A 22,898-nucleotide genomic window follows, 5' to 3' on the forward strand; every position below is an offset into this window, starting at 1 on the left:
TCCTTCTACCAGTTTTAGTGTGCTTTCTTCTTTACTTCTCTAGTTATAGGACTTTCATTCAACCAGCTTTCCAGTGGTTCTGGATGATGGTTGTTCTGTATTTTAGTTGTAATTTTGATGTGATTGTGGGAGGCAGTCAGTGTAGGCTTGGTTCTCCCCATAGCAGCGTTATTTATAATAGCTAAGATTTAGAAACAGCCCAAGTGTCCATCAGTAGATGGATAAAAGAACTGTGGGAATATTATGCAGCTGTAAAATAGAGAGATCTCTTACCCTTTGGGACAGCATGGATGGACCTGGAAAATATTATGCTAAATGAAATAAGCCAAACTGAGAAAGACAAATATCACAGGATCACATTTATTTGTTAAATCTAATGAACAAAATGAATTGACCAAGAAAATGAGACCTGAAGCAGGGAGGCATGGAGCAGACTGATATACCCTGATGTGGGGTTGAGGGTATGAGAAGAGATAAACCAAAGAACTTTATAATTATTTTATACTTATATACAAGCCCATAGACATGGGCAATAGGGTAGTGAAGGCCTGAGTGGGTAAGGTCTGGGAGGAGTGGGGAGGAAGGGGAAAAATGGGAGATATCTGTAATATTATCAACAAAAATAGATATATTTAAAATGAAAAAAATTATAGAACTCTAAGAAATATCTGGACTCAGAGAAATACTGGCAAATAATTAGGATAAATAAGAATTGACTATGTGACCAAAATAAAGATAATTATTATTCTTATGACTTTGTTCAAAATAGTGCTGATTTTTAAAAACTTGTTTGTTTTCTTAGAGCACTTTAGTAAATTGTTTCTTAACAAGCAATGTTGAAGCATTTATATTTTTTCTCCCTACTTATTTCCTCCATAATTTAAAAACTCTTAATGAGTATTATTATTATTGTTTTTTTAAGGGCATAAAATTTATAGATAACAATTTCTTATTTTTTAAATAATAGACATAGACTTGAATATTCTGTTAGGGGTACTTTTTAATCTTTGACTAACAAATATTTTAATATCCATTTTTATTATTTTTTTAAAGTTGCTGGAGCAAAGTTAGACATGCATGGAGCAAATACTCTCTTTTAAGAAGAGAACCAAAAATAAAATATCTATATAACATTATACAGTGGATCATATTTTTTAAATGCATCATATACCAGTATTTATTTATTTGTTTGTTTATTTATATTTATTTATTGTTTAAAGTATTACATCTGTCTCCTTTTTCCCTGATTCACCACCCCTCCTGCCACCCACCCCCAAGGGCCAGCCCCCATTGCCCCAATGTCTGTGTCCATTGGTTATGCTAATATATATGCATACAAGTTCTTTGGTTGATCTCTAACACCCGCCCCCCCCGGCCCTTGTCTCTGGACCTATTTTTGTTCATCAGTTTATGTTGATCATTATATGCCACATATGAGTGAGATCATGTGATATTTACCTTTCTTTGACTGGTTTATTTTGCTTACATAAAGCTCTCCAGTTCCATCCATGCTGTTCTGTTGCAAATGGTAAAAGTTCCTTCTTTTTTATAGCGGCGTAGTAGTCCATTGTGTAGATGTACCACAGTTTTTTAATCCACTCATCTGCTATGGGCACTTAGATTGTTTCTAAATCTTAGCTATTGTAAATTGTGCTGCTATGAACATAGGGGTGAACATATCCTTTCTGATTGGTATTTCTGTTTCCTTGCGATATATTCCTAGAAGTGGGATTACTGGGTCAAATGGAAGTTCCATTTTTAATTTTTTGAGGAAACACCATACTGTTTTCCACAGTGGCTGCACCAGTCTTCATTCCCACCAGCAGTGCAAGAGGTTTTCTTTTACTCTGCATCCTCGCCAGCACTTGCTGTTTGTTGATTTATTGATGATAGCCATTCTTACAGGTGTGAGATGGTACCTCATTGTTGTTTTGATTTGCATCTCTCGGATGATTAGTGACTTTGAACGTGTTTTCATATGTCTCTCGGCCTTCTGTATGTCCTCTTTCGAAAAGTGTCTATTTAGGTCCTCTGTCCATTTTTAAAATTGGATTGTTTATCTTGCTTTTGTTAAGATGTATGAGTTCCCTGTAAATTTTGGAGATTAAACCCTTATCACAGATAACATTGGCAAATATGTTCTCCCCTGCAGTGGGCTTTCTTGTTGTTTTGTTGATGGTTTCTTTTGCTGTGCAGAAGCTTTTTATTTTGATGTAGTCCCATTTGTTTATTTTCTCCTTAATTTCCATTGCCCTAGGAGCTGTATAGGTAAAGATATTGCTTCAGCATATGTCTGAGATTTTGTTGCATTTGGATTCTTCTAGTATTTTTATAGTTTCCTGTCTTACATTTAAGTTCTTTAGCCATTTTGAGTTTGTTTTTGTGACTGGTGTAAGTTGGTGATCTAGATTCATTTTTTTGCATGTATCTGACCAAATTTCCCAGCACCATATATTTTTTATATATATATATTTTTTATATTTTTTTAAAATATATTTTTATTGATTTTTTTACAGAGAGGAAGGGAGAGGGACAGAGAGTTAGAAACATCGATGAGAGAGAAACATCGACCAGCTGCCTCCTGCACACCCCCTACTGGGGATGCGCACGCAACCTAGGTACATGCCCTTGACCGGAATCGAACCTGGGACCTTTCAGTCCGCAGGCCGATGCTCTATCCACTGAGCCAAACCGGTTAGGGCCCAGCACCATTTATTGAAGAGACTGTCATGACTCCATTTTATGCTCTTGCCTCCTTTGTCAAATATTTACTGAGCATAATGGTTTGGGTCTATTTCTGGGTTCTCTGTTCTGTTCCATCCGTCTATATGTCTATTCTTGTGCCAGTAACAGGCAGTTTTGAGAACTGTGGCTTTGTAATATAGCTTGATATCTGGTATTGTGATCCCTCCAACTTTGTTCTTCTTTCTTAGGAGTGCTGTGGCTATTTGGGGTCTTTTTTTTTTTCTTTTCCAGATGAATTTTTGGAGAGTTTGTTTTAGGTCTGTGAAATATGCCATTGGTATTTTAATGGGGATTGCATTGATTCTATAAATTGTTTTGGGTAGTATGGACATTTTAATGATGTCGATTCTACCAATCCATGAACATGGTATGTTCTTTCATTTGTTTATGTCTTCCTCTATCTCTTTTTTCAATGTCCTGTAGTTTTCGGAGTACAGGTATTTTACCTCCTTAGTTAAGTTTATTCCTAGGTATCTTAATTTTTTTTTTTTTGGTGCAATGGTAAATGGGATTGTTTTTAGTTTATTTTATTATTTATTTATTTATTTATTTATTTATTTATTTATTTTAGTTTCTCTTTCTATGAGTTTACTATTGGTGTATAAAAAAGTCATAGGGGTGTGGAGAGAGCAGAGTGCCTGAAGAATGGCTTCTCTGTGTACAACACATCCAACAGCAACTTGGGTTTACTCCTCTCAGGTTGCAGAATATTATGGCCTTCCTGTGACATTACGCCCTATACATAAAAAAAAATAAATAAATAAATTTTAAAAAGCCATAGATTTCTGGGTGTTAATTTTGTATCCTGCTACGTTGCCAAATTCATTTATTAAGTCTAGCAGTTTTTTGATGGAGTCTTTAGGGTTTTCTATGTACAGTATCATGTCATCTGTGAATAATGGCAGTTTTACTTCTTCTTTTCCAATTTGGATGCCTTTTTGTTTCTCCTTCTTGTCTGATTGCTATGGCTAGCACTTCCAGTACTATGTTGAACAGAAGTGGTTAAGTGGGCATTCCTGTCTTGTTCCTGTTCTTAGGGAAATGAATTTAGTTTTTGCCCATTGAGTATGATATTGGCTGTAGGTTTGTCATATTTGGCTTTTATTATGTTGATGTATGATCCCTCTATTCCCACTTTGTTGAGAGTTTTTATCAAGAAAGGGTGTTGGATTTTGTCAAATGCTTTTTCTACATTGATTGATATGAGTATGTGATTTTTGTCCCTCAGTTTGTTTATGTGCTGTATCACATTTATTGATTTGCGGATATTGTACCGTTCTTGCATCCCCGGAATATATCCCATTTGGTCATGGTAAATGAGTGAGTATTATTATTTTCCTGCCAATATGCTTCTTTGCATGAATCCAATAGGGATCTGATGTCTTCATAACAGGACTCATACAGCCAGTTTCCAATTATAGTTTTACTACAGGCCCACTGCCTGACATGCGTGCACTGGGGTGTATGTGTGTGTGTGGGGGGTGTCCCTCAACTCAGCCCGTGCCCTCTCACAGTCTGGGACCTCTCGGGGGATGTCTGCCTGCTGGCTTAGGCCTGTTCCCTCCCGGTAGGCCAGCAGAGGCAAGAGAGGCTCCTGCTACCACTGCTGCACTCACCAGCCCTGAGCCCAGCTTCTGGCTGAGTGGTGCTTTTCCTGTGGGAGCGCACTGACCACCAGGGGGCAGCTCCTGCATTAAGCGTCTGCCCCCTGGTGGTCAGTGCGTGTCATAGCGACCGGTCGTTTCTCTGTTTGGTCAATTTGCATATTAGCCTTTTATTATATAGGATTAACCAAGACTTTGATCAGAATGTCATGTTTGAGAAAGACACACCTAGACTGGATGTCAGCAAAAAGCTTTAAGGAATTCAGATTGACTTTGAAGGTGATAAAAGCCCCTTGGAGAAATGGCCTGCTACCTGGCTTATTTACATGGCTCCTGACATTCTTTCCAGGTAAGGGACAAAAGGTGCCTTCCTGGGAGATGGAAAGGAAAGAACCTCAAGGCATTTGGGGGAACCTGAAGAACTTGAGAAATTTACCCAAACCTATAGGTATGGCGGCAAAGCGTGAGGGCAACTGTGTGGCTTGGCTTCTTTGCCCTGAAAGGAAACTTTCTTGTGAGATTCCAGCAAAGCAGATTTAAGAAAGCCTATATGATCATTTGCTGTTCTTATTGTGTTTATGAAAATAATCAGGCCAAATTGAAACTGGACTAAATGCAGTAAATGAATTGGTTTTGATTCAGCTCTTTAACAAAAATAGGGTGATTTTAGGGGGAAAATTGTGTATCAATAGAATCTATAGTACATAGTTATGAATATTAGACTCTAGTTCAGTTAATTGTCTATAAAATTTTATTTTCATCTATGAACTAGACTGGATATAGAATTTTTCTAGTGTTCTGAAACATTTTTGGCTATAACCCCCTAACTTCCATGACAATGGAAGAAAAATTGACAGTGAGAAATTCTAACCACCCCACCATTCTTTTGACATTGTTTATGTAAATTAAGGTTGGGGAACCTTTTTTCTTCTGAGGGCCATTTGGATATTTATAACATCATTCGCTGGCCATACAAAATTATCAACTTAAAAATTCGAGTGCTATATTTGTTCAAACATTTTATTAACTCACCCCCAATGCCTTGACAGGGCCAGACCAAATGATTTTGTGGGCCTCTATGGCCCACGGGGCCAGACATTCCCCACCCCTGCTGTATATGCTGACTCTAATCTGTAGCTTGTAGATAAACAACATGTTTGTATAAGAATCCTAGGAACTATCTTCAGAAGATGCAAATGCTGACCTTCAGTCATTCCAGTTCTGGGAGATTTGCTGACCTTCAACCATAGAACCAGCATGACTTAGAACCAGGATGATGAAGACCAGGATGGCACACCAGTCACTTGACCAGTTTCAAGATCCTTATCAGAATGGACTGTGCTGGACTGCACATAGAGTGTGTTACAGTACTTGATTTCTTTGTTCTGCTTTCCCTCTCCCTTCTTATAAAAGCCTCAGTCTGCACTGAGATATTGAGATGGGCTTTTCAACAAGAGACCCCCTCTTCTCAGGTGTCTCACATGTGAATAAACCACTTTCTCTTTTCTCCAGCACCTGTCTTATGAGTTCAGCTCTTGTAGAGGCAGGCAGTTGAACCTTGGTTTCAGTTACAGTTCCACAAAATACAAGAAGAGATTGAAAAACTACCTTCCATTTCTGGTGCATTTTTAAAACTGATGAAACCTTAAGAACACATTGTTTTTACATTGGCTTTTTTGGTAAATAGTGTAACATATTGATAATGTGGTTGTATTAATGAAATGATCATGTTGGGATTCACATCCCTTGATTTGAAGGTGATATCACATTTTATCATATAAAGAAATAAACTTAGTCCTGGCCTGTTTGGCTCAGTGGATAGAATGTTGGCCTGTGGATTAATAGGTCCCAGGTTTGATTCTGGTCAAGAGCATGTACCTCAGTTGCAGGCTCAATCCCTGGCCCTGATCAGGGCACATGTGGGAGGCAACCAACTGATGTGTTTCCCTCACATCAATGTTTCTCTCTCTTTGTCTCTCCCACTCCCTTCCACTCTCTCTAAAAATCAATGGAAAAAATATCGTTGGGTGAATATTAACAACAACAAAAAAAGAAATAGTCTTAAACATAGTTAGAAATAAAAATTGGTTAAGTTACAAGTATATTTGGTTTTCTGTTAAAAAATAGGCACTATTTTTAATTTTTTGAGGAAACTCCATACTGTTTGAAATCAGAAACACCAATCAAAAAGAATATATGCACCCCTATGTTCATATCAGTGCAATTTACAATAGCTAAATTTTGGAAACAAACTAAGTGCCCATCAGCAGAGAGTGGATTAAAAAACTGTGGTATATTTACACAATAGAATACTATGCTGCTGTGAAAAAGAAAGAATTCTTACCATTCGAAATAGCATGGATCAACCTGGAGAGCAGAGAAAGCCAGTCAGATAAAGATAAGTATCACATGCTCTCACTCATATGTGAAATATAATGAACAACATAAACTGATGATCAAAAATAGGTCCAGAGACATAGAAGCATTGAACAGACCGTCAAATCTCAGAGGGAAGGCAGGGGAGGGTGGGCGAGGGGTAAGAGATCAAAGAACTTGTATGCATATAAGCATAACCAATGGACACAGACAATGGAGGGGAGGTGAAGGCTTGGACTGGGGGGCGGGGGGTGGGCTGGGAGAGGTCAATGGGGGAAAAGGAGGACATATGTAATACTTTGAACAATAAAGAATTAAAAAAGAAAAGTAGGCAGTAATGGCTAAATGCTACAACATCTCTATTTTTAAGTACTTTGTACCTGGCTACAACCCAGAGATCATTTTTTTCCCCTATGGTGCTCTTTACTTGTTTATTTTTGGAGAATTTAGGCCAAATCTGTTCCATCTTTGATCTTTGGTTTTTTTCTTTTCTTTTTAGAGAAACAACTATGAATACCTTTTTTAGTATTAAACATACACATGTACTCACATGCATGGTAGTTCCCAGACTGGCTTTTCTGACAAATAAATCAGTGCTAGTAGATCTTTACAATGTCAGACTTCTCATTCAGCGTGAGACCTGCCCATATGTTTCATTGACAGCACCCCAAATCTTACTGATTGGCATGCTTCACCCGCGTCAGAACAGTAAAATGTGCTATCCTGTCCCTGCAGTTATTACAACTCCCCTTCCTCTCCAACCTCCACGTCCTGGCTTCCTGGGAGATTTACTGCTCTCCCAGGCTTTGGCCTCCCAGGGAGGTCGAAGAGCTTCGAGTTAGTTTGCTTTCCTTCCACTCTTTGAAAACCAAGGTATAGTATTTCCCCCACACAGTATCCTCAGGAAATACGTTCTAAGATCCCCCCTAGTGGATGCCTGAAACCACAGATAGTACTGAATTCTTTTTATACTATGTGTCTTCCTATACATACATAACTTTTCACTTAAATGAAACACTTGTTGGCTTCTCTCTGGTATACCCAAATTGTCAGCATCAGGATTCTTACACTTTGGGGCCATGATTAAGTAAAATAAGGGTTACTTGACCACAGCACTGTAATATCATGACAGTCAATCTGATTAGCAAGGTGGCTACTAAGTGACTATGGCTGGGGAGTGTCTACAGTGAGGAGATGCTGGATGAAAGGTGATTCACATCTTGGGGGGGTGGGTGGGTGGCGCAGGATGGTATAAGATTTCATCACAAGACTCAGAACAACACCCAATTTAAAACTTGTGAATTGTTTATTTCTGGAATTTTCCATTTAATATTTTCAAACCATGGTTGACTGAAACCACAGAAAGTGAAACTACGGATAAGGGGGAAACTACTGTACCATTCAAACCCTTTTCTAAGCACTCTCGAAAGAGTACACAGCTGCTTTATGCCACTTCTCAATCACCACCCACAGGCATGCACAAAGGGCTAGCCCAGAATAGCTTACTAACTCTAGAAAGATTTATTCTTACTATTATGACTTAAAAATATATTTTTATAGACCTAATAGCATGAGGAACTGATGTTGGCACCTAACAGTCTTGGGTCCAAATCGTACCATCTACTTGCTCAATGAATATGCATATTATTGTACCTCTGTGAACCGTAATGCCCTCATCTGTAAAGTGGAAAGTGACACTATTAAGAATATAGCCGTGTGTAAGTCAAGAACAAATATAATTTTTAAAAATATATTTTTATTGATTTCAGAGAGGAAGGGAGAAGGAGAGATAGAAACATCAATGATGAGAGAGAATCATTGATTGGCTGCCACCTGTATGCCCCTTATTGGGGATTGTGCCCACAACCTGGGCATGTGCCCTTGACTGGAAATGAACCTGGGACTTTTCAGTACGAGGGCTGAAGCTCTTTCCACTGAGCCAAACCAGCTAGGGCAAGAACAAATATGTTTTTGAAGAAAGAAACAAGTATATGTATCCAATTATGTAGCAATAAGTAGAATTTTCTTTCCCTACCTACCCTAGCTTAAGTAAAAAGATAAGGAATATGACAGGAATATCACAGAACAAGGGAGTAATGAAGCGGATACCCTGGTGATGTGCTGCTCTTACAAATTGAAGCATTGTTTAATATATAGCTGCTCTGCCCAGGGAGTCGGTACCTGGGCCACGTGCACATCTAGGACTATGCTACTACTTTCTATCTACTTAGGTGTTCCATTTCTAAGGCTTGCATGTAATAAACGAATTTCTGAATTTTAACATGCCAGTGTCAGGACATGATAACTATGAGTTTATTCCCGAGCCTCTATATCCTGCACAGCTCTGAACATCCCATGCTAATGTTGCATGTGAATTACTCATTGAAACTTACTACAGGGAATATCACATTTATTAACAATAAAAACTTGACTAGAGAAGCAGACTCTATGTCTCGCACAAATGGACTTTTGAATTGCCTCGTGGTGGGGTACATCTCCTCTTAAATCCTTGTCTGGGAAAGGACTATCCAGTTAGGAAATGATCCAGACCTGGCGATATGCCAGGTAATAGTATAGCTTATTAGATTTTACTACGTTTATAGGGACGAGATAAGCATAGACAAAGAAATAAAGTTCAAATCTGTCTACCAAGAGGTTTTGATGTGCGAGAGATGAGAGTCAGCTTTTCAGTGGACTCAGAGCGTTTCTGTGGGTAGAAATCTGTTCCGCCAGACTGACCACTGCTCTCAATTGCCTTTTACGCTTCCAGAGTCTCTGGGGCTCCCACACTAGAAACTCAGATTCAACAAGTCCAGCAGCGAGCTCACCATTTACCTCCCATCCCGCTCTTTTTGCCCACTCATTACTGTTTATTATTCTTCAGACTCCCCTTGGACTCTCTTTCACTTTCATCCTCTACCTTCTAGTCTTGCTGAGGGTAAACTGTACATTCCAGCATTCTTACTTTGCCAGTCTTCATCACAGTTACACAGGGTCACGAAGACTTAGTACCAGGACGTTAACATGCCCGGCGTGCCTTAGAAAGTTCTAAATAAAATCTCGAGACTTTCTTTGTTCCTTAGTTTCCTCTGCAGTGAGCTGGGGTGGCGTTGGGGGAGGAGAGGATTGTTGGACTTAGATTTTCTCAGTCACAGGCAGAAAAAAATGTATCCACCCTGAGGGTCTTCAGACTGCAGAGGTGATGCAAAGAGGGCGCTTTCTCCTGCCTCGTGGTGGGGTACGTTTCCACCTTCTTCCCTTTGGGACAAACTGGAGAAAACTCTCGCCCTGCGCGGGGAGCATTCCTTCCAAAAGCAATGGCTTACACTGACACGTACAAGATTCAGGTCGTCCTTGAGATGCAACTGTAATAGAAAACCAGGAGCCAAAACAGGCGCCTGGCGCCGGCTGCCAGCAGGGGCTGGGAAGGCCCCGGAGTCGCTGGCTCTCGCGCGCAGCCCGCGGACCCGCCGCTAGGAGGCGCCGCGAGCGCGCCCGCCCCGCCCGCCGCCCGCGGAGGGCAGGATGCTCTGGGCCAGCCCCCGAGCCGGCCACGAGCGGGCCGAGAGCCGGCGGGGAGCAGATCGCAGGGGACGCGCCGCGGAGCGCCCGGGCTGTCACCGGGGACGCTCACGCCGCGCGCACCGAGCCGGGACGCGGGCATCCGGGGGCCGCCAGCCGCCACCCCCGCAGTTCCCCACCTGGGGTCCCGCTCCCCGGTGAGCAGCCGCCCGGGCGGACGGCGATGTCTGCCGGGGCCCGCCGCGGTCCCCGGGGCAGCCGGGCGCGGCCGCTCGCGCCCCTCTGCTGCTTCTGCGCTGCCCTGGGGATGCTGTGGTCCCCCCGCTCACAGGCGTTCAACTTGGACGAGGACAAGCTGACGGTGTACAGCGGCCCGGAGGGCAGCTACTTCGGCTACGCGGTGGACTTCCACATCCCCGCGGCTCGCACGTAAGTCGCCGGGTGCCGGGAGTTCTCGCGCGTGTGCGTGGCCCTCCGCCCGGGGACCGAGTCTGCCCCGCAGCCTGAGTGAGGGAAGAGTCCCTCCGGTTGTCCACTTGCGGTCCCGTCCCGCCCCCGCCACCAGCCGCTTCTCTGCGCGGTGCACGCTCAACTAGAGACCTGCCACTTGCAGGGAATGCGCCAGTCCTGGGGACTTCCAGGTACAAAGCCCAGCATGGCACAGAGCGGGGAGCGGGGCGGACACAGGCCGTTAACACAGCGGCCACAACACGGCTGTTTACACGCAGCCTCTGCCAGCGCAGGGTCTGAGCGCAAGTGCAGTCCGCCTGCCACAGCAGCTGGGCTCCGTCCTTTGCTTTTCCAACCACCCTCTTTCCGCACCTCACTGTACACACAGCTCCACCTAGAGAAGAATCAGGACCCTACGCACCCTCTTCCAGACCAGGTTCAGATGCCCGCAGGTTTCCAAGGGGAACGAAACTTTGACCATCGGCTCCCTCAGAAATGCGTTGCTGCCGGGACCCCCACCCTGGCCTCAGTGGGCGTGCGGCCCGCGCCGCAGCTCCCGTGCGCATTGTTCCGATGCCCACGGAGTAGTTTTCTGCATCCCTTTCGCAGAGCCAGTGTCTTGGTGGGAGCGCCCAAAGCCAACACCAGCCAGCCAGACATCGTGGAGGGGGGAGCCGTCTATTACTGCCCTTGGCCCGCCGAGGGGTCTGCGCAGTGCAAGCAGATACCGTTCGACACCACCAGTAAGTGATATTTGTCATTCTCAACGGTGGGCCCCGGTTTCAAAGAACCAGAGCCATCCTAGCGTCAACTCCCCGTTTCCTTCCTTCGTACTCATTTGGGCTGCCTGATGGGTCTGTGTTGTGGGCTGTGCAGGTCCCTAGAGAAATCAGCTTTTTAAAGCCTGAGCGGGAGGAAAATGCCAGTGACGCCCAGAGAGGGAACAGTATTTTGACCTGGAGTATTTGCGTATATCCTAGTGACCTCTGTTTTCTCACCGTCCTGAGATGAGCATTTTCAGGGTGAGTGGATGCTTTGGAGAAGTACAGATGTTACACCCTAACCTTGATTATGGAGAGAATTTGGTTGCTTCCCAAAGACAGATCTGGGAAAAGACAATCCTTAGCATTTCCAGTACCCAAACTCCTGAGGCAAGACCCAGACATTGCTCCATGTTGCTGTTTAATTCTTTACAGAAAGAAAGAATTTTCTTTCAAAATATTGGACATTGGAGGCAAACTAGTACAGGCAGAGTGTGGATGGATTACATTCATTTCCAAAATCCCTAGACAGATGGTTCTTATTTAATTAAAGGGAAAATACATTTTAAACAATTCAGGCTGGTTATGTTTCCTCTGGTGTTTTCTCTTTGGTTCCTGAGAAAACAATTTAAATGTAATACTTTCAAGAACATTAACACTGCATGTTCTAATTTGTACCTCCAAAACTTTATGAATTCAAAAGGTATATAAGAAAGCAAATATCTTTTCAGAAAAATGTGAATATGTCAGCTCAATGTTTTTCAATGAACATTTAAAATAACTTTTGCATCACACAACTATTTTATAACATCATTATTGTTATATTAGGTAGAAAATCCATTTTCACAGAATTTTGGTAAAATTGAATGGGTGGTATTTACCTGCTACCTTAATTAATTTGTATTGTTTATTTTAAAGGAGAAAATAGTTGTAATTCTATGAATATGGAAATCATTTGAAAGGAAAGAAATACTGTACAAGAATTACCTTGAGTTATGACCAAATTAGGAAAATATTTTATATTTGTAATGAAACAGTAGGGGACAAACTAGTACAATTGTGGCCATTAAATAAATAGGAAAATAATAAATAAATAGGAAAACAATAAAATGTCAAGAAAAGTTCAGTGTTAGTTAGAGAAAGAGCAGGAGGTACATAGCATCTTTTGTCCAGTTCTGAAAAAACCCTCTCAATTTCTCAAAAGACTTTCGAGATGTCTGATTTTACTTCTAAATGTAGAAGGTTTTTCTTGATAGCCATATGCACTCATCCTATTATTATTCTTAGCAACCATAACCACAGTAATTTGAGGATTCATAATAGAAGAAAAGGAAAAAAAACAGGAAGGGAGGTAGATGTTTCTGAAATAATTGAGCAAAAAAGAAAAATAGCAAGGCAGAGGCCACAGGACATTTCTGAGAAGTGAATGGTCCATGATGGAATGAACAAAGCCTGGGGGAGTCTCACTAAGATAAGAATCACTGGGAAAAGGAAGTTCCCCATGTTAGCCATCAGGGGGTACTGTGGGCCCAGGAACCTAGGTTGCTGCTGGGAATGGCCTGAGAACAGAACAGGTGGGGGGAAAGGAGTCAGAGGCTCAGGTGTTTGCTACTGAGTGGCTGCCAGCACTCTGCCCATCTTCTCTACCACTTTATCCATGCATTCCCCAAGAGGATGGAAGTGCCAGTGGCTGTCATTTGCTGTGAAGCTGTGAAAAAGAGAACGGGACAGCAGGAGCCAGTAGAGCTATTTCCAGTTTTAGCATCTTCTGTGTGTAGCGTATGATCTTGGAACCAAAGGTAAAAAGGCAAAACAAAGGCCTTGCTGACTCTGGGTCTTGTAGTCAGCGTTCTCAGATGCATTGTGCTCATTGATCACCTGCTAGGTAGCAGTCACTTATATACATTGTTTCTAACGCATAAACTAAAACAACCATGTGAAATCCATTGTATGCATAAGGAAACTGTCATAAAAAGTGTTAAAATATATAGATGCCTAAGACCACACGAGGGTAAGAAGTAGATGCCGGGCTGGGAAAGAGGTCTGTGCTCCAAAACCTGCCTGTCACCCTGCCCTCCTTCCTCATGGAACCGGACCTGAGGCACTGCTCACCTTCCCTTCCCCTCCCCCATCCCCTCGCCCCAGCGTTAGCCTCACAAATATAAATTTAAATCCCATAGAGAAGATCTGAAAGGGAAATGAACTTCGGTGGAGGGTTGTGGGAACCAGAGAGTGCAGAAGCAGCCTTTGTCTTGGTGGGAATAATGGGTTGCATATGCCTCTGGTTTGCCGCAGCTCCCGCCAGCAGCCCCGTCAGTGTCCCCCTCACCCGCCCCGTCTTCTCTTTGCCCTTCGGCAGCAACATAGTTTCCCCACAACGAGGAAGAAAAGTTCTCCGCTTGACAAAGTTTTGAGTGCTGGACACCCACAAACTCACATTCATGTAATAGTGTGATGTTTCAGGCATATATACATATATATTACATATATGTACATACAAAAATACACATATGAATATATATATATACACACACACATAATATTGCAAATATTCCTGTGTAAAGATAGTCATTACTTTCCCTGTCTTTACCCTGTCTGCTTTTACTATTACATCTGAATTCAAGACATTCTATACTAACTTGACCTTTTAATGACGTTGTTTCAACTTGTTCAGGCCCCTTGGGTGTCAGCAGTTTAGTGTTTGCTGTGGTAACCTGCTAAATTCTCTCAGCCTAGACGCTAAAGGAGACTGGCCTATATTTAGCCCCTGAATCTGGTTGTGATCTTGAACCTCAGTTTATTTAAGGTCAGATGCCTTTTTAAAAAACTACCTTTTATTTAAAATTTTTGTCATTAAAAATCATTTTTTAACGTTATCTTACAACTTGGATTTTTTTTTATTACTTCTCATCATAAATGCAGCAACAGAGGAAGCTGGGAATAGCCTAGCACTTCAAATGCATGAATACTATTAAAGTCTGTGGTCCTTTCAAGTATGGTAAAAGGAAACTTTAGGGAAGCATATGGCAGTGGGGGAGGTGCAAAGTGCAAAGAGTAGACAATTTTCCTGCTCTGTACAAAATCAAGTGGTTCCCAAAGAGCACTTCTCTCATCTCCCTCTCTCCTTCCCTCTTACTTCACTCGAAGAAAATTCCCCCATCACCAAACTGGTTTCTTTCACTTTTGCCTCAGGAGCTCTCTAAACTGTGCCCTGTCCTAACTTAAATCATCACATCTGCCAAATTCATGCCTCTCATTTCTAAGTCTACTCCGAGGTTCATTTCTTCGTTTTCCTACATTTTCCAAACCCATGTGTGGATTAAATAAACACTGCGAGATTACAGCCCTCCGGCTAAAAGGGGGGGGGGCCCTAGCTGGTTTGGCTCAGTGGATAGAGCATCTGCCTGTGGACTGAAGGGTCATGGGTTCATTTCCGGTCAGGGGCACATGCCTGGGTTGCGGGCTCGATCCCCAATGGGGGGTGTGCAGGAGGCGACCCATCAATGATTCTCTCTCATCATTGATGTTTCTATCTCTCTCTCCCTCTCCCTTCCTCTCTGAAATCAATGAAAATATATTTAAAAAATAAATAAATGAAAGGGGCATGGATGAAGCAGAATGACAGACACCTATCTGTAGAAGGAGGAAAGGGCAAATTGCAACAATAGTAACAAAAGCGTAGCACACAAATACCTGGTTGTTTCAAATGAAACATTTTGAAGAGAAAGATAAGGCATGTGCTCATTAATGATGATAATCATCGTAGCACTAATGATGGAGAGGCAGCACAGCTGGGAACCACCCACACTTAGGGACCCATATAAGGAGTGAACAGGAAGAGGTGGAGGTGCCACTGAGATTTGGAAGCCATTTGAGAAAGACTGCTAGGATTGGCTGGCCTTAATGTAGTATCCTGTGTAAAACAAACACCCCACCCCCCAATTAAAAAAAATCACACCACCTTAAAATTTTGTTAAAATATTCAAAGCTCTGGAATGGTAAGATTTTTGTTAGAATTGTGTTTGGGCTTGGAGACCGGAAGCCTTTGTTTTAGGGGAATCTGTTTTATTTTGTGCGAGTGAGCCCACAGTAAGACACAGCTCAGAGCATCTGGCGCTGTGACTGGTATAGGAGTGTTTTTTGATAGTCTTGGGTGTGCCCTTTTTCTCATGTGAGGGTTGGGAAACATATTGGGCACATAAGTCTTGCTTTTCCAACTTCCTCAGAAAGAAATCAGCTTTTGTTCAGGAACAAAGAAAAGAAAAATGTAGGTCAGAGCAACCCAAGTAAATGGCAGAGGAAATAACACAAATGTGACAGAGCTCAGTGAGAACAGAAATCTGGACTCTGGAAAATTCAATTGAAAATGAGAGAGAGGAGAGAGAGAGAGAGAGAGAGAGAGAGCGCTAAAGATAACCTGCTCCTTTTAGGAATGAATAAACCCATGTATTAGGGCAGGAAGCTTACTCTGATCCCATTGAGTCACCAGAGGTGGTTCAGCAGGACGGTTTACTATTCTAGAAGCAATTCATGATGGCGACCACCCCTGGTAAGCTGTCCTGACAGATGCAGCCCACATCCCCAAACTTCTCCCAGTTGGCTCAGAATCCCACGTGACAGAACGAAGTCAAGTCCTGATCTAAAAAGGGAGGAGGCAGTGGTCCCAACATCACATAGCAACCGAGGAAGCAATTAGAAAAAGGAAGTCCTTGAAACTCCAACTAGAAATGGGAAACAGATCTGCTCTACGGCTGGTTGAGTTGTATGAGCGTTAGGCGCCTGCTGCTTAATTTGCAAAATTCTTTCAAGAAGTTGGAAGTCTGTGATGGAACAGGCTTCCAGGCTTTTGGCAGGAATGGTCAGTGCTGCTTTCTGGGAGAAATGTAGGAAACTGTCTTGAAATTATTCTGAAAGCAGAAAAACGCACTTTGACATTTAAGCTGGCCGGTTGAGATGTGTGCACTCAAACTTTACCTGTTCTGTATAAAGAATCCTGTATCTGCTTGTGCTGAGGAGAGTTTGCCAGCATCTCTAAAAGCTCAGGTGTGCCCTGATGGACACCATCCAGATATGCAAACGTGGATGTTTGAGGAGGGGAGTTGAAGGAATAATTATTGGTCTTATTAAAAGCACTCTCTTAAAAATATAATTTTCCAAATTCAGTTTAAATACACCTTTACAGCCGAGACCGGTTTGGCTCAGTGGATAGAGCGTCGGCCTGCGGACTGGGGGGTCCCGGGTTCGATTCCGGTCAGGGGCATGTGCGTGGGTTGCGGGCACATCCCCAGTGGGAGATGTGCGGGAGGCAGCTGATCGATGCTTCTCTCTCGTCGATGTTTCTAACTCTCTATCTCTCTCCCTTCCTCTCTGTAAAAAATCAATAAAATATATATATAAAAAAATAAAAATAAAAAATAAATACACCTTTACAAAACCATATTTAGTGCCTTGAGAAAGGTGTACCTCTATAATGAAATCCTAATATACATTTAAAATCATTTTAATTTTGGGTTATGCTATATGGAGATTTAGGATAGATAAGCAAATTATAGTTCACAAATAAACAGTTCACACCCAATGTAAAGCATTCTCCTTACTGCGCTGGTGTTACTCTGCATGGGTGTTATTCAGTTTGGAAGGAATAGAGCCCAACAGCAGCCCGGCGGCAAGGCCAGCGCCCGGATCTGATATTTAGGTGTTGCCCCAAGGTCGCCAAATTGAGAAACTCTTCCAGACCCATAAGCACTGCTCACAGCGATTACGTTCCCTTTTGATTGTTTTAGTAAAATGAAGACATCGATTACAAAAACAAGTGTTTAGAGGAGTGGTTGCCAGGCATTGGGAGTAGGAAAGAGCGCCTGTCTGCAAGGAGGCAGAACAAGGGAGTTTGGGAGGTGATGGAACTTTCTGTGTCTTGATTGTGGTGGGTTCCATTGAATGTACTTGCCAAAACCCATTGAACTATATATCACCAACAGGGAATTTTACTGCATGCAAATGGAAAATGAGAAAAAAGACATTTTAGAGAATGCCAGAGAGCTATATATTAGATCTGATGATCAAATGTGGTTTTGTGGCCACTGCTATGAACATGTGGACAGCAAGCTCGTACACTAAAGGAAGGTCTGAGTGATAATAACTGGAAGTTTAAGGACATAAGCCCTCTGAATGCTCAGGCTACTGCCTCTAAGTGAGGGTGAATAATTAGATCATCATTAGGACCTTTAAATAAAGGATGTGTTTGGTAAGAAAACTATGAATGAAAACATGTTGAGTAAACATGAATCTTTGCAATGAACAGCCACACTTATGTAATTCTCACATCCTTACTGAAATTCAGGCCTGGGACACCTTGTTCATAGTCATTAAACCAAGACGATCTAGCTTCAAACACATTATTGTAGTTATCAAAATTAGTACACTTGCACTGCAATAATTTTCTTATTAACATCAGGTCAATTTTATTCTCCTGGTCTGATATGTAACATGTGAACACAGATTTGTATGTGACACTGAAAAGCCTCTATGTCAGTCTGTCCTGATTTCCAGGACACAGAGGTTAGAGAGCAGGGCACACACCATTGCGGTGGGAATAGGCTTATGCAGCCCACATTACACAGGGCATCTCACCCCAGGTGTAGCAGTGACTCCCTCAGCCAGACTGTGGCTCCCTTTCAGGTTTCAGTTATCCTCCCCTATGATTTGCCCAGATGTCTCCAACTAAGCCACCGCCCTCTTGCCACTCTGCTTACACACCTTATCTGTATAGCACAACACTCATAGCACAGTTTATTTTTCACATGTGTATTTCGTACACACGTGTTCCCACTCATTCTGTGTCCATGTTCTGGTACCTCTTTCTTCACCACCTAGAACATTTCTCTTTTTAAAATATATATATTGTTACTGATTTTAGAAAGAGAGGAAGGGAGAGGGAGAGAGAGAAACATCAATTGCCTGCCTCCTGCACACCCCCTACTGGGGATCAAGCCGGCAACGTGGGCCTGTGCTCTGATCTGGAATTGAACTAGTGACCTTCTGGTGCATGGGACGACGCTCAATTCACTGAGCCACACTGGCTGGCCACCACCCAGAACATCTTATCCTCCAGAAATGATTTTCTGGAACATCAGGCTTTTCTCTTTGTACAATTCTGAGCAGGACATGTTTCAGAAATGAATAAAGTTGCTGCAAATCCCTTTTTATTTTTTTGGTTAATCCTTACCAGAGGGTGTTTTTTCCATTGATTTTTAGAGAGAGTAGAAAGGAGGGAGTGAGGGAGAAAGAGAAAAAGAGAAAGAGAGAGAGAAACATCGATGTGAGAGAGACACATTGATTGGTTGCCTCTCAAACGTGCCCTAACAGGGGCCAGGGATCAAACTTGCAACCCAGAAGTCGAACCCTAGACCTTTGGTACACAGATGACACTCTAACCACTGAGAAACACTGGCCAGGGCTGCAAATCCTTTTTAGAAGAAAGGGGGCATAATACTAAAAAATAATATTTTCAAATATCCCCAGTATAAATAGTCAAGTAAATAGAGACATAATCACACAATTAAGTATTACATAACTATAAAAATTTTCTACCACTAATCAGTATAATAAGGGAAAATGCTTTGTTTAATACTAAGTGAAAACATAAAATTCAAAATTGTATCTACAATCTTAGAAGAGTATGAGAAGGAATATGCAATGAGAAGCTGTCTGGGAGATAATGGATTTTTTTTCTTTTTCAAATACATTTCTTTCTTATTTTCCAAACCGTTATGACTAGGGAAAGTAATGACAAAAACAATCTTGCAAAAATGTCTGCATGAAATTATCATGTTCGGTGATGTTATGAAGATTAACAATAAAAGTTTATAATTAAGGTTTTGTATTGGCTGATGACAGTCTTAGTTGCTCTGTCGTTTTGTCTTGGGTATAGATGGTTTAGAAATATCTACATAGAGGTACTTATGTTTCAAACTACAAAAAAATGATGACATTTTTAGTAACAATTATATACTTAAAAATAAGAACATGCAGTGTATCACCTGTATACATTATAGAATAAACCAGTAGAGCCCTGGCCAGTGTGGCTCAGTGGTAGAGTGTCGCCTGTGCACCAAGGGGTCATGGGTTCAATTCCCAATCAAGGGTGCATATCTGGGTTGTAGGTTCAATCCCCAGCCCCGCCTTCTGGGGAGGCAACCAATCGATCTCTCTCTCTCTCTCTCTCTCCCTCTCCCCCCACCTCCTTTCCACTCTCTCTAATAATCAGTGGAAAAAGTATCCTCAGGTGAGGATTACCAACAACCACAAGAAACAAGAAATATAGATTTGTTTCATGGCAGTTTCTAGAGCCTTTTAGGATAAGAGGGATGTTTATGAGTAAAACTGCTTTTCAGTGTACCTGAGTATGCTAAGCAGTCCAGGGGAAATCAATTCACAAACTTCTTATTAATGCAGTCAGTTCACAGAACTTGCAATAAAAGGCCATTGGCAAAAGTCAGAGTGGCTACAGGTCCAGATAATCCAGAATGTGGACGGCATTTAATAGAGTCAGAATGTCCAGGCAAACTTACGAAGCAGCATGAAATTTTACAATATGATTTGGTGCTTAGTTTGTGATCTGTTATGTACAATAATCAGGTATTTCTTTTCTTTAAAACATTACATATGTGCCAGTGATGAGATAAACCATCTATTTAGAGTATTTCTTCTGGGGAGCACCATTCTACTCATTCCCAAGTAAGGTTTGTAAATATTCTGTAGAGCTAAGATGTATCTGTTTACATAAGTTAAGAGTATGTCAACATACTTGTCAATGATATTGGTTGGACAGGAAAGAGTGAAAGCTGGTGGGAGGATATGAAGGTACTGGCTGAGTGAAGGCTGCAGCAGCATTTCCCAAGATCTCTTTTATACTGAGCGTGAAAAAAAGGTTTCCATGTCAGATAAATTTGGAAATGGCTGCATTCACTCCCCTACTGTGTTAGTCAAGTTTCTCTAGAGAAACATAACCTATAGAATGTATACAGGGTGGAGCAAAAATAGGTTTACAGTTGTTCATATGAAAAATAATACAGTCTTATATAATAAAAGCATAGCATGCAAATTGTCCCCTCGACTGGGAGTTCATAGGGAATTTGACCAGGGGGTGGGGCCAGCCGGGGGAAGGGAGGGAGTACCTGGCCGGCAGCCAGCAGCTGCTAGGGACTCTACCAGGGCACGAATTTCATGCACTGGGCCTCTAGTAATTAATAAATAATAACACAAGAATAAACCTGTGTTTCATGTACTCACAACTATAAACCTACTTTTGCCTCACCCCTGTATATAAAGGAAGAGAGTTATTCTAAGGAATTGACTCACACAACGTTAGAGGCTAAGTCCCACGATCTGCCATTTGCAAGCAGGAGGCCCAGGAAAGCCAGTGTTATGATTGAGTCTGAGTCCAAAGGCCTAAGAACCAGGAGCACTGAGGGCAAGAGAAGACCAGTGTCTCAGGTCAGGCAGCCAGGCAGAGAGACCAGATTCTTTTTTCCTCTTCCTTTTTGTTCTTTTCAGGCCCTCAACAAATTGGATGATGCCTACCCACTTGGGGAGGGCAAACCACTTTAGTTTGTCCACCAAGTCAACTGCTAATTTCATCTGGGAACACCCTGACAGAAACATCCAGAAATAATGTTTAGTTAAATATCTGGCCACCCCATGATCAGGGTCAAGTGAACACATAAAATTGACCATCACACCCTCTATGAGACTCACAATGCATATTTTCCTAGAAAAGGCATTGAGAATTTACAAATAAAAGAAACCCATTGGATACATACAATAGGACATTAATTCTCCTCACATTTCTTAGGCCACGGCATGCCCAGGTATTGCTGTAGTAACAATGACCCCAAATCTCTGGCTTAAAACAAGGAAGGCTTATTGCTTTTTCACACTCTATCCTTAATATGAGTTGGTAGGGAGGCTCTGCTAATTCAAGTCACCCAAAGACTGGACAATGAAGGTTTCTATTGACACGTGCTTTCAAGATCACCCTAACTGGAAAGGGGATGTGGCAAATTATATACTGTCCGTTAAAGCTTCCACCAGGAATTGACATTTACTTCTTTTCCTCACCTTTGGTAGTCCAAAGAATGCCTAGAAAGCTAGCCATGCCAACTTATTAAAATATCTAACACATTATCTATCCATAACTATAAACGTTGTATCTACAACCTTTAAGAGAATACTAGGAAGGGAATACAATAAAAGAGGTTGTATTTGAAACTCAATTAAAACAGTTTTTCTTCTATTTGTAATGGACATATTTTGAAGGACATGTGTTTGGGAGATGGTAATAATGTAGTTCTTTGGGGATATAGTCCTAATCCCCACACTTATGGTAGAGAACAGACACGTGACACGGAAATGAAGGGGTTTCAACAGAAGTGAAGATAAGTGAGACTTTTGTATCAACAGCCAGTCCTCAACCTATTCCAGCTGGCCCCCTCTCTCTACCACAAATGCCATTGTCTTGGAAGACTAAATGCCCTTCATTTATTCAGCCAGGCTCCTTGAGTGACTTCCTAGTAAGCCATAATGTCTTTTCCCCCTTACAGTACCTTTTGGTTAATTTTAACCCATTTTTACTTATAAAAATGTTATCTACAGGGAGCAGTGGAGTTGAAAGTAAAGATCAGTGTTAGCAAACAGTAAAATTAAATTTCAGTGACTGGATGAGTGTTAGTGACTTTCTACAAGCAAATGCTGTCTCAGACACTGGAAGAATGACCATGAGCAGAGTGCAGCACCATACCTTTGTGGGGTTTACAATGAATAGCCAGTGACAAATTAAGAAAAAGTAAGGTAAGGACAAGAGGACAGAGAGTGGTTGGTGTGTGTGTGTGTGTGTGTGTGTGTGTGTGTACACCTTTATTTTAGATTGAGTGGGATACTAGTTTCCTGTTGCCACTGTGATAATTTACCATACACTTAGTGGCTTTAAACAGCACAGTGGCCCGGTGCATGAAATTCGTGCACATTAAAAGGGAATTAATTAGAGGAAATATTTTAATATTGCTATTTGCCCTTTCTCTATAATAGCAGTGACAGAGATGAAAGAAAATTAGTAAAATGTATATGAAAATAATATATAAATTTATTAATAAATAAACAATAGCAGCCTCACGTCCCCCGGCCTCACTACGCACACAACCCCACCCACCTGTGCCCGCTGTGCACGCAGCCTCCTGCTGTTCGGTTGTTATGACGTGAGGGCGTCATGACCATTTGCATATCACCCTTTTATTACTATAGATATTTGGAAGCCAAGTCTAAAACAGGTCTCCCTGGGCTAAAATCAAGGTGTTGGCAGAGCTGTGTTCCTTTCTAGAGGCTCTCAGGGAGAATCTGTTTCCTTGTATTTTCCAGCTTCTCATGGCTCTTTTATTTTCAAAGC

At 41.8% G+C, this 22,898-nt stretch overlaps 1 protein-coding gene and 1 non-coding gene across 2 annotated transcripts in view; both read left to right on the forward strand.

The window, feature by feature from the left end:
* Window positions 1-3,360: 3,360 nt before the first annotated feature.
* On the forward strand, window positions 3,361-3,489 carry LOC139001471 (small nucleolar RNA SNORA11). The gene has a single exon (XR_011470038.1). It is a non-coding gene; the product is annotated as a small nucleolar RNA SNORA11 (small nucleolar RNA).
* Window positions 3,490-10,313: 6,824 nt separating this feature from the next.
* ITGA8 (integrin subunit alpha 8) overlaps window positions 10,314-22,898 on the forward strand; it is a 197,194-nt gene continuing 184,609 nt past the window's right edge. Inside the window, exons 1-2 of the mRNA XM_070428533.1 lie at window positions 10,314-10,676; window positions 11,307-11,440. Coding sequence (XP_070284634.1) covers window positions 10,471-10,676; window positions 11,307-11,440 — 340 coding nt within the window. The 5' untranslated portion in view covers window positions 10,314-10,470. The remainder of the gene's footprint in view (window positions 10,677-11,306; window positions 11,441-22,898) is intronic.

The sequence above is a fragment of the Myotis yumanensis genome, unplaced genomic scaffold (assembly GCF_028538775.1).
Source record: "Myotis yumanensis isolate MYYU_CA2020_CCGP unplaced genomic scaffold, mMyoYum1.0.hap1 SCAF_1, whole genome shotgun sequence".
In the NCBI taxonomy this organism is placed as follows: domain Eukaryota; kingdom Metazoa; phylum Chordata; class Mammalia; order Chiroptera; family Vespertilionidae; genus Myotis; species Myotis yumanensis.